Here is an 11,462-nt window from a genome sequence, read left to right as displayed (position 1 = left end):
GGGTCTGGTTCTGCTCTGAGCTTGCTCGGGCTGTGCCGCTCCGGCCCCGGCCGCCTCCGCTGCCGCAGCCGCTCGGCGCCGCCTTGGCCGACGGCACCACCCAGCGGTGCGCGCTGGGACTGCAGCCGCCGCCGCCCGCAGCCCGCGCTGCCGCTCGGCCCGGCCGCGATCCCGAAGGCAGCGAGACAGCCGGGGCCGGCAACGGAACGCGGCCTTAACCAGGGCAGCACAAAGACGAGCCTCAGCTCACAGCAACCAAGCCGCAGTTCCCGGCTGAAGAAACAGCACAGAGATAGGACGATTTGTGACAGCACGGACACGCAAATGAACACTCAATCTCCACACTCAGGCATTGTACCCACCCAACATTGCTTCATTCAAGGGACACAGTGAGAAAGTAACTGGCAGCATTTTGAAAAGTCTTGTCAGGGCTTTCCCAGAAATAACTTGATTACAAAGTGTTTGTCTTCTCTAAAGCAATCAGTGCTCTCTTAATTTCCGTCTAATCATTTTTTTATTTCAAACTTTAGAGTTATATCAATTTACTGTCTTAAACTGCATCACTTTTGCGCATCACAGTGTGAGGGAGGCTTTCTGAGTATTCCATGCATCACAGACATCATTCAAAGGACTACTTATTCTAGATGGGGTGGCAGTCCTTTACGGGAACAGGCTCAGTACATTTCAGAGGAGAAAGGGTAAACATGGGAATGCAAATGTTGTGACACAAACACAGAAGATCATACACAGACGGGTTTCCATTCCCTTTAAAAGGCATTGGGATTAAGGAACAGCAATTAAAAGGTAAATTTCAATGTCTTTTCTTAAAATTTCTTCTTGAGTTGACCTTCCAATAAGTGTCTTTTTATTTGTGGTTTTTTCCTTCAATGCATTCAATGGCAATGGTCTTGTTTCTTCAGCTCTGTTCAGTTACAGTCTACCCTAAAACTGTCTGTGCTCCTGTATTTCCAAGGCAATTTTGAAGTGACAGAAAACCAAAGTCCCTTCTTGTAAGCCAAAGGAAGGTTTGGTTCTGCATTTCGCTGCTCTACTCTGAGCAAGAAAAGGAAGATGAGACTGTGGTTGTCCATGAGTCCAAGTCACCTGCTTCCCTGCTCAGCTGGCACTGCCTGTGTTGCAGCAGCTGGGTGGGAGCAAGGCCCTGCTTCAGAAGACAGTAATTCAGAGGCATCTGCAGATATTCAATGTGTCTGCATGGACAAACAGATTGACAAGAAAGCAAAGCACACAGAGCTCACATCTCATAAAGAGAAATCCAGAAGCCAGGCAAAAAAGGCCTAGTATTCATGTGAGATTGTGACACCGGACTCAAAACTTCCTGGTCTTCCAGAGGTGGGAAAATCTCATTCAAATTTTAATGACAGTATGAGTGGTTTGGCCAACAGTGATACTCCCTTAAAGATCAGAAAAAAAAGATCCTCTGTCTTGTCAGCCAGCAAGAGAAAGCAGATCATAGATTGAGAACTAAACACATACATAAGCTTATAAGAAGAGGAAGTAGCAAAGGTGAAACCCATTAAAAACTAAGTGAGAAAACCTTGGCTTCTTTTATAACCTTCATTGCTTTTTGGAGTGGTAGACCATCATTTCAAATAGAATTTGCAGAAATTTGCTTAAACCAGTTAAAAATATATATCAATTATGGATGAAGCATTACCACATGCTGCAGCCAGGAGCGCCTCCTCCCATGGACCATGAAGCCTCAGTCTCAGCAGACCACAGTTAGTCAAAGGAAAGAGCATTGAACTGTCCTGCAGAGAGAGTGCCAGCATTGTCTGGGGCCATGTCCTTGCTGCTGACAGGGACACCGGGGGAATCCTGTTCCTCATCGGGGCCCTGGCCCACGGCGCAGTGCTGTGGGGGCAGGCTGGGCAGGATGGGCTTGAGGAATCTGAACTCGCTGTTGCCCGAGCCCGTGGTGAGGCTGATCTCGTAGCAATAGGCGCGGGGCAGGGTCCCTGCAGCGGCCGCATCGGCCAGGCCGCTCTGCAAGGTGTCGGCAGCATAGAGCACATGGCCAGCCTTCAGCTCCTTCCTCCTGCACACCTTGCGAGCCAGCAGCACTGCCGTGGAGATGAGGAAGAGGAGGGAGACAAAGACCAAGGCAATGATTAAATAGGTGGTCAGGGAGGCAGCGGCCTGATCCTCGCTGGCCGGGCTGCTGTGCGGCAGGCGCACGTCGGAGAAGTCCTTGAGCAGGAGAGCGCTGAGAGCTGCCGTGGCTGACAGCGGGGGCTTGCCGTTGTCTCTGACCAGCACCACCAGCTTCTGCTTGACGCTGTCTCTCTCTGTCACCGGCCTCCTGAGACGCACCTCGCCGCTTTGCAGGCCCACGGCAAACAGGCCTGGGTCGGTGGCCCTGAGCAGGTGGTAGGAGAGCCACGAGTTCTGTCCCGAGTCGGCATCGACGGCCACCACTTTGCTGATCAGGTAGCCCGCCTCGGCCGACACGGGCACCAGCTCGCTGGAGGCCGGGCCGCTCTCCTGGGCCGGGTAGAGCACCAGCGGGGCGTTGTCGTTCTCGTCCAGCACCACCAGGCGCACGGTGACGTTGGCTCTCAGCGGAGGAGAGCCCGCGTCAGAGGCACTGACCGTCACCTCGGTCTGCCTCAAGCGCTCGTAGTCCAGGGGCCGCAGCACAAACACGTGTCCCTTCTCCGAGTTCACCGAGATGCAGGAGCACCAGGCCCGCTCTGGCCCTTGCTCTGCTGCCAGGGAATAGGTCACCTTGGCATTCAGCCCCACGTCAGCATCTGCAGCGCTCACGGCTCCCACAAACACCGTGGCCACGTTGTTCTCACGCACGTACATGGTGTAGGAGGTCTGGTTGAAGACGGGGGCATTGTCATTGACGTCGGAGATGTCCACGGTGAAGGTGTGCGTGGCGGTGAGAGGAGGCGAGCCCGCATCAGCTGCCGTCACACTCAGGATGTGCTGAGGCGTCTCCTCGCGGTCCAGCGCGCTCACTGTCACCAGCTCATAGTAATTCTTGTAGGCTGGCCGCAGGGAGAAGAAGAGCTGATCCTGCAGGGCACAGGAGATCTTCCCGTTGGCACCAGAATGCCGGTCCCTGACCGTAAACAGGGCAACCACCGTGCCGGGCACTGTGTTCTCGGGGAGGGGACTGCTGAAGGAACTGACCACCAGCTCTGGGGCATTGTCATTCACATCCACCACCTCCACCAACACCTTGCAGATTGCTGACAGCCCTCCACCATCTGTGGCCCTCACACGGAGTTCATGATGCTGTGCTTCCTCAAAGTCCAGTGTTTTTGTGAGTTTAATTTCACCAGTTATGGGATCAATCAGAAATACTGAATCACCCTGTCCTACTGCCTGGCTGATTTGATAGGAGATGTCCCCATTAACTCCTGCATCCGGGTCAGTTGCCAGCAGAGTCAGAACCAGTGAGCCTTCTGGCATGTTCTCCTGAATCTTTGCTATGTACACCTCCTGTGTGAATATAGGAGCATTGTCATTTACATCTAGAATGACAACATTGATTTCAGTGGTGCCACTTCTGGGTGGAGAGCCTCCATCTACAGCAATAAGTCTGAAACCCATCTCTTCCTGCTCCTCTCTGTCTAGTGGCTTTACCAAAACAAGTTCAAGATACTTCTTCCCTGTAATCCCAGTCCCATAGGTGACACTGAAATGCTCATTCTCGGGAGCAATGCTGTAAGCCTGGACTGTGTTGCTGCCAATGTCTAGATCTTGAGCCTCCTCCAGTGGGAAACGAGAGCCTGAATCGCTCGTTTCCAGGATCTTAAAAGTGACTCTTTCCTCGGGGAAGACAGGTGAGTGGTCATTGATATCCTCCAGATCTACCTCAACCCGAAAGAACTGCAGGGGGTCGGAGAGCAGCAGCTCGAAGGGGAGCATGCAGGTGTCGGCCTGGGCGCACAGCTGCTCCCGGTCCAGCCTCCCCGCCACGACGAGGCGGCCGGAGGCGCGCTCCAAGCGAAAATGCTGGCGGCCGTCCTCCGAGACCAGGCGGGCGCGGCGAGCCGAGAGCTGCGCCGGCGTCAGCCCCGCGTCCTCGGCCAGCTCGCCCACCAGGGAGCCGCTTTCCGCCTCCTCGGCTACGGAGTAGCGGATGGGCTCGGCGCGAGCGAGCGGCAGCCCCAGCAAAGCGCACACACAAAGCACTTGCCTTGCGAGCGCCATGGCGCGGCGGCGGAGGCCGGTGTCGCTGTCGGTGTCGGTGTCGGTGTCGCGGCGGGTGTCCCGGACGATTGCGGGCGGAGAGCGGCGAAGTGCGGGCCGGGCGCCTTCCCTCGCTCTCTCAGATTCCGGCCGGGGGTCCGTAACGCAGCCGGGGTGTGCCGGCAGCGGGTGACACGGGGCAGCGCTCGCTTCCGCAGCCGCTGCCACCTCCGCCCGGCTGAGATGGGCTGGTCTGAGTTGGGCTGGGCTGGGCTGGGTCTGGTTCTGGTCTGAGCTTGCTCGGGCTGTGCCGCTCCGGCCCCGGCCGCCTCCGCTGCCGCAGCCGCTCGGCGCCGCCTTGGCCGACGGCACCACCCAGCGGTGCGCGCTGGGACTGCAGCCGCCGCCGCCCGCAGCCCGCGCTGCCGCTCGGCCCGGCCGCGATCCTGAAGGCAGCGAGACAGCCGGGGCCGGCAACGGAGCGCGGCCTTAACCAGAGCAGCACAAAGACGAGCCTCAGGCCACAAGGACCAAGCCGCATTCCTCAGAAGGAGAAACCACACAGGGATAGTGCCATGGTGACAGCACGGGCACGACAATCAGCACTCTCAGCTCCATCTCCCCACTCTGGAACTGTACCCACCTCACACTGCTTCAGACTGGGATACTGTGAGAAAGTAACTGGCAGAATCTTAAGAAGCCTTAAAGCATCTTTCCAGGAAAGAACATCTCTACATATACTTCTGTCTCTAGAAAAAGAGTCAGGGTGCTCTCTTTATTTCAGTCTAAGATATGTTTTCAATTTTAATTCCACAGTTATAACTATTTACAAAGTTAAATTGTGTAAGTACAAAACATCACAGCCTGAGGGAGGTGTTCAGAGTATTTCATGCATAACAGACATCATTCAAACAACCAGTTGTTCAGCATCGGATGGCAGTTCTTCTCTAGAGAAATAGTCTCAGTGCAAAGTTCTTTACATTTCAGAGGAGAAAGGATAAACATGGCAATGCAGATGTTCTGAGACAAACACAGAAAATCATGCGGGGCAGCTTTTCAGTCCCATCAAGTAGTCTTGGGATTCAGGAACAGCAGTGAAAAGACCAATCTCAAGGTCTATTTTTAAGTTCTTCTTTTCATTCCAATAATTGTCCTTTAGTGTATGTGGAGTTTTCTTTTAATGCATTCAATGACAATGAACACGTTTCTTCACCTCTGTTCAGGTACCGTCGACTCTGACAATGTTTGTGCTCCTGCGTTTCCAAGGCTATCCTGAGGTGACAGAACACCCAAGAACTACTGGTAAGCCCAGGGGAGATATTGTTGAGCATTTTGCAACTCTTCTCTGAGCTAGATAAGGAAGATGACACTCCTGTTGCGAAAGAGTTCAAATCGCCTTGTTCCTTGCTCAGCTGGGACTGCTGTGTTGCAGTGGCTGGGTGGGAGCAACTCCCTGCGTCACCCAGCAACACTTCTGAAACATCTGCTGGTACTCAGCGTATACATGGACAAACATAGGGACAAGAAAGCAAAGCACGCAGAGCTCACACCTTAGAGAGAGACATCCAGAATCCAGGGAAGAAAGGGCCTAGTGCTCATGTTACATAATCATTCAGTAGTCATGAATTCTTGCTTTCCTGAAGCACAAAAAGGCCTTTGTGCATTTCGGTGATGATGTTATTTGTACGGCACCCAGTGACATATTTTCAAGCTCAGAAAAAAAATTTCCTCTGCTTTCTCAGAGGGGAACAAAAAAAAGAGCATAGCTGTAAGTGCTAACTACACATTCAAAGCTTGTCAGAAATGGCAAATAAATAGCTGAAACACAATACTAACTAAGCAAGAGAACCCTAGTTTTAAGCTTTCTTTCATTGCTCCTTGGAATGCCAGGTATTTATTTGTAATAGAATTTGTAGGAAATTTGTCACACGAATTACAAATACAGATATACTCAGGAGGAAACACTGCAACATGCAGGAGCCTGGATGCCATCCTCGCAAGGTATATGTAGCCTCAGTCTGAGCAGACCCCAGCTAGTCAAAGGAAAGAGTGTTGAACTGTCCTGCAGAGAGAGTGCCAGCATTGTCTGGGGCCATGTCCTCGCTGCTGACAGGGACACTGGGGGAATCCTGTTCCTCATCGGGGCCCTGGCCCACGGCGCAGTGCTGTGGGGGCAGGCTGGGCAGGATGGGCTTGAGGAATCTGAACTCGCTGTTGCCCGAGCCCGTGGTGAGGCTGATCTCGTAGCAATAGGCGCGGGGCAGGGTCCCTGCAGCGGCCGCATCGGCCAGGCCGCTCTGCAAGGTGTCGGCAGCATAGAGCACATGGCCAGCCTTCAGCTCCTTCCTCCTGCACGCCTTGCGAGCCAGCAGCACTGCCGTGGAGATGAGGAAGAGGAGGGAGACAAAGACCAAGGCAATGATTAAATAGGTGGTCAGGGAGGCAGCGGCCTGATCCTCGCTGGCCGGGCTGCTGTGCGGCAGGCGCACGTCGGAGAAGTCCTTGAGCAGGAGAGCGCTGAGAGCTGCCGTGGCTGACAGCGGGGGCTTGCCGTTGTCTCTGACCAGCACCACCAGCTTCTGCTTGACGCTGTCTCTCTCTGTCACCGGCCTCCTGAGACGCACCTCACCGCTTTGCAGGCCCACGGCAAACAGGCCTGGGTCGGTGGCCCTGAGCAGGTGGTAGGAGAGCCACGAGTTCTGTCCCGAGTCGGCATCGACGGCCACCACTTTGCTGATCAGGTAGCCCGCCTCGGCCGACACGGGCACCAGCTCGCTGGAGGCCGGGCCGCTCTCCTGGGCCGGGTAGAGCACCAGCGGGGCGTTGTCGTTCTCGTCCAGCACCACCAGGCGCACGGTGACGTTGGCTCTCAGCGGAGGAGAGCCCGCGTCAGAGGCACTGACCGTCACCTCGGTCTGCCTCAAGCGCTCGTAGTCCAGGGGCCGCAGCACAAACACGTGTCCCTTCTCCGAGTTCACCGAGATGCAGGAGCACCAGGCCCGCTCTGGCCCTTGCTCTGCTGCCAGGGAATAGGTCACCTTGGCATTCAGCCCCACGTCAGCATCTGCAGCGCTCACGGCTCCCACAAACACCGTGGCCACGTTGTTCTCACGCACGTACATGGTGTAGGAGGTCTGGTTGAAGACGGGGGCATTGTCATTGACGTCGGAGATGTCCACGGTGAAGGTGTGCGTGGCGGTGAGAGGAGGCGAGCCCGCATCAGCTGCCGTCACACTCAGGATGTGCTGAGGCGTCTCCTCGCGGTCCAGCGCGCTCACTGTCACCAGCTCATAGTAATTCTTGTAGGCTGGCCTCAGGGAGAAGAAGAGCTGATCCTGCAGGGCACAGGAGATCTTCCCGTTGGCACCAGAATCCCGGTCCCTGACCGTAAACAGGGCAACCACCGTGCCGGGCACTGTGTTCTCGGGGAGGGGACTGCTGAAGGAACTGACCACCAGCTCTGGGGCATTGTCATTCACATCCACCACCTCCACCAACACCTTGCAGATTGCTGAAAGGCCACCACCATCAGTGGCCTTCACACTGAACTCATGAGTGTCTGTTGACTCGAAGTCCAGTGGTTTTGGGAGTTTAATTTCACCAGTTATGGGATCAATCACAAAGCCTGACTTGCTTTGTCCCACTCCCTGGCTGAGTTGATAGGAAATGTCCCCATTAACTCCTGCATCTGGATCAGTTGCCAGTACAGTCAGCACCACAGAGCCCTCTGGCATGTTTTCCTGAACCTTCCCAATATAACGATCTTGTGTAAATTTGGGAGCATTGTCATTTACATCTAGAATGATTATAGAGATCTCGATGGTTCCACTCCTTGGAGGAGAGCCCCCATCTACAGCAACAACACTGAAACCCATCTCTGCCTGCTCCTCTCTGTCTAGTGCCTTTTCCAAAACAAGTTCAAGATATTTGTCACCAGTAGTACGACTTCCATGGGAAATACTGAAATACTCGTTCTCGGGAGATATATTGTACTACTGTACTGTGTTGCTGCCTATATCGAGGTCCTCAGCCACCTCCAGAGGGAAACGTGAACCCGGGTCCCTCGATTCCACGACCTTAAAAGTGACTCGTTCCTCGGGGAAAATTGGCGAATGGTCATTGATATCGTCCAGAGTCACTTCGACCCGAAAGAACTGCAGCGGATTGGAGAGCAGCAGCTCGAAGGGGAGCATGCAGGTGTCGGACTGGGCGCACAGCTGCTCCCGGTCCAGCCTCCCCGCCACGACGAGGCGGCCGGAGGCGCGCTCCAAGCGAAAATGCTGGCGGCCGTCCTCCGAGACCAGGCGGGCGCGGCGAGCCGAGAGCTGCGCCGGCGTCAGCCCCGCGTCCTCGGCCAGCTCGCCCACCAGGGAGCCGCTTTCCGCCTCCTCGGCTACGGAGTAGCGGATGGGCTCGGCGCGAGCGAGCGGCAGCCCCAGCAAAGCACACACACAAAGCACTTGCCTTGCGAGCGCCATGGCGCGGCGGCGGCGGCGGCCGGTGTCGGTGTCGGTGTCGGTGTCAGTGTCGCGGCGGGTGTCCCGGGCGATTGCGGGCGGACGGCGGAGTGCGGGGCGGGCGCCTTCCCTCGCTTCCGGCCGGCGCTCCGGAACGCAGCCGGGTGTGCGGGCAGCGGGTGACAGGGGGCAGCGCTCGCTGCCGCAGCCGCTGCCACCTCCGCCCGGCTGGGCTGGGCTGGTCTGAGCTGAACTGAGCTGAGCTGGGCTGGGCTGGTCTGGTTCTGCTCTGAACTTGCTCGGGCTGTGCCGCTCCGGCCCCGGCCGCCTCCGCTGCCGCAGCCGCTCGGCGCCGCCTTGGCCGAGGGCACCACCCAGCGGTGCGCGCTGGGACTGCAGCCGCCGCCGCCCGCAGCCCGCGCTGCCGCTCGGCCCGGCCGCGATCCCGAAGGCAGCGAGACAGCCGGGGCCGGCAACGGAACGCGGCCTCAACCGGGGCAGCACAAAGACGACGCTCAGCCCACAATGGCCAAGCCGCATTCCACGAGAGGAGAAACCGCACAGGGACAGGGCGATGGTGACAGCACGGGCATGCCAATGTTCAGTCTCTCGGCTGCATCTCCCCACTCAGGAACTGTACGCACCCACCATTGCTGCAGACAAAAGACACAGTGAGAAATACCTCGCAGGATTTTGGGAAAATTCTTGAAATTATCTTTCCCAGAAAGAACGCCTCTTCAAAGTGTTCTTCATCCACTAAAGCAGTCAGAGTGTTCTCTTTCTTTCAGTTTAACACCTTTTTTTCTGTTTCTAATCCCAGACTTATACCAATTTGCAATGGTAAACTGTATCACTTCAGCACAACACCGAGTGAGGCCGGCTTTTGGAGTATTTCATGCATTGCAGACATTATTCAAACAGCCAGGTATTTTAGAGCATGTGACAGTCTTCTAGAGTACGAGGCTCAACAGAATGCTCAGTACATTTCAGAGGAGAAAGGATAAACATGGGAATACAAATTCTCTGGCACAAACACAGAAAATCAAGCAGGGACAGCTTTCTAGTCTCATCAAGAAATCTTGAGATTCAGGACAAGCAATGAAAAGAGCAATCTCAATGTCTTTTTTAAAAAGCTCTTCTTTGTAGGAGCCTGAATGGGAGACAAAGGACTCCAGGCAGCTCTTGAAAGTGTAGCTTATTTTATCCAAGATGTTACAACAGTCCAGCGTCATAGCCATCAGGGCCTGTGCCTACTGCTGTCATCTCCAGCTGCAGACAAGTCTGAAGACCCTTTAATTTTGGTTTCAATGCATTACATCATTTTCTTTGCTGAGCATCTTAATATAACAACCAATCTATATCTTAACTTTTACCTGTAGCCTATCATAACTACTATAATTACCATATTCATGTTACTAATCTCCAATCACTTGAAGTTAGTCTGTCACAGCTTAAGCTAGAATTTGTTTTTCAGTTTTCTTGCTGTGCAAAATTCTGAGACATTTTTTCCATTTGCGACATCGGCATGTCTGTTTGCCTGTGGTATTTTTCTGCTTGGTAAAAACATCTTAAGTTTGAGGTGGGTTTATCCTTTGCTCTTAGCCATAAAATCCCATTCTAACTAACACACCCTTTGCCTTCTTGGTTATCCAGTAAGACTGGCTCAGCAATTCTTTTCTTCTATATAAAACTTGTTTTCATTTCTCTTCATTCTTCAGAGTCTACATTCAAAACTCTTTCTGCCAAGCACACATATCTGTGAGACTTTCTTGTCAAATTTGCATCCTTCCCAACACTTCTTGACTCCACTTTCCGATAACTGTGTTTCATTATTTGTGGATTTTTCCTTCAATGCATTCATTGACAAGGTACATGTTTCTGTTACATGTTACAGCTCTGTTCAGTTCTATAGTCCACTCTAACACTGTTTGTGCTGCTGTACTTCCAAGGCAATCCAGTGTGAACAGAACATCCAAGCCCTTCTTTAAGCCAAAGGAAGGTTTTGTTGTGAACTTTGTGGCCCTGCTGTGAGCTAGATAAGGAAGATGAGACTGCTGTTGTCAAAGGGTCCAAATCACCTCCTTTCCTACTGATCTGTAACTGTCTGTGTTGCAATGGCTGGGTGGGAGCAACTCCCTGCTTCAGCAGGCAGCACTACAGAAGCATGTGCAGATATGCAGTGTATGAATGAAAAGGAAAGGTTGTCTTGTCTTGTCTTGTCATAGTGACAAGAAAGCAAAGCACAGAGAGAACACATCTCAGACAGCGGCATCCAAAATCCAGAGAAGAAAGGGTCTAGTGCCATGGGACACAGGGTCTCAGTACTCGTAAATCCCTTGCTTTCCAGAAGCACAAAAAAGGCAGCTGAAAGGCGATACACAGCCCCCAACGACCAAGCCGCATTCTACCAAAGGAAAAACCTCACATGGACAGGGTGATGGTGATAGCACTGGCATGTAAATGAACACTCCCCTGGCCGCATCACCCCACTCAGGAGCTGTACACACCTAACATTGCCTCAGACAAAGGACACACTAAGTAAGTAACTCCCAGAGTTTTGGGAAACCTTGACAGGGCTTCCCAGAAAGAACGACTATACAAAATATTCTGTCTCCACTAATGCAGTCAGGGTGTTCTCTTTATTTATTTCTAAAATATTTTTCTCTTTCTAATGCCAGAGTTACACCAATTTACAACATTATACTGTATCACTTCAGCACATCACAGCATAAGGGAGGCTTTCTGATCATTTCAGGCATTGCAGACATTATTCTAACAAGCAGTTATTCTAGATGGGGTGGCAGTCCTTCTCTAAAGCAACAGGCTCAGCACAGTTTT

General features: G+C 53.5%; 2 protein-coding genes across 2 annotated transcripts; both read right to left on the bottom strand.

The window, feature by feature from the left end:
- Positions 1 to 1,585: 1,585 nt before the first annotated feature.
- On the bottom strand, positions 1,586 to 4,649 carry LOC141730933 (protocadherin beta-15-like). Its single transcript, XM_074552220.1, has one exon. It carries the CDS (start codon positions 4,186 to 4,188, stop codon positions 1,744 to 1,746), a length of 2,445 nt encoding a protein of 814 aa, XP_074408321.1. The 5' UTR covers positions 4,189 to 4,649; the 3' UTR covers positions 1,586 to 1,743.
- A 62-nt stretch (positions 4,650 to 4,711) lies between these two features.
- Positions 4,712 to 11,102, bottom strand: LOC106630040 (protocadherin beta-15). The gene is given in 1 exon segment (XM_014273760.2): positions 4,712 to 11,102. A coding segment is annotated over 1 exon segment (2,964 nt). The 5' UTR covers positions 9,165 to 11,102; the 3' UTR covers positions 4,712 to 6,200.
- Between the last annotated feature and the right edge of the window lie 360 nt (positions 11,103 to 11,462).

The sequence above is a fragment of the Zonotrichia albicollis genome, chromosome 15, assembly GCF_047830755.1.
Source record: "Zonotrichia albicollis isolate bZonAlb1 chromosome 15, bZonAlb1.hap1, whole genome shotgun sequence".
NCBI lineage: Eukaryota > Metazoa > Chordata > Aves > Passeriformes > Passerellidae > Zonotrichia > Zonotrichia albicollis.
This window is presented reverse-complemented; position numbering and strand designations above follow the sequence as displayed.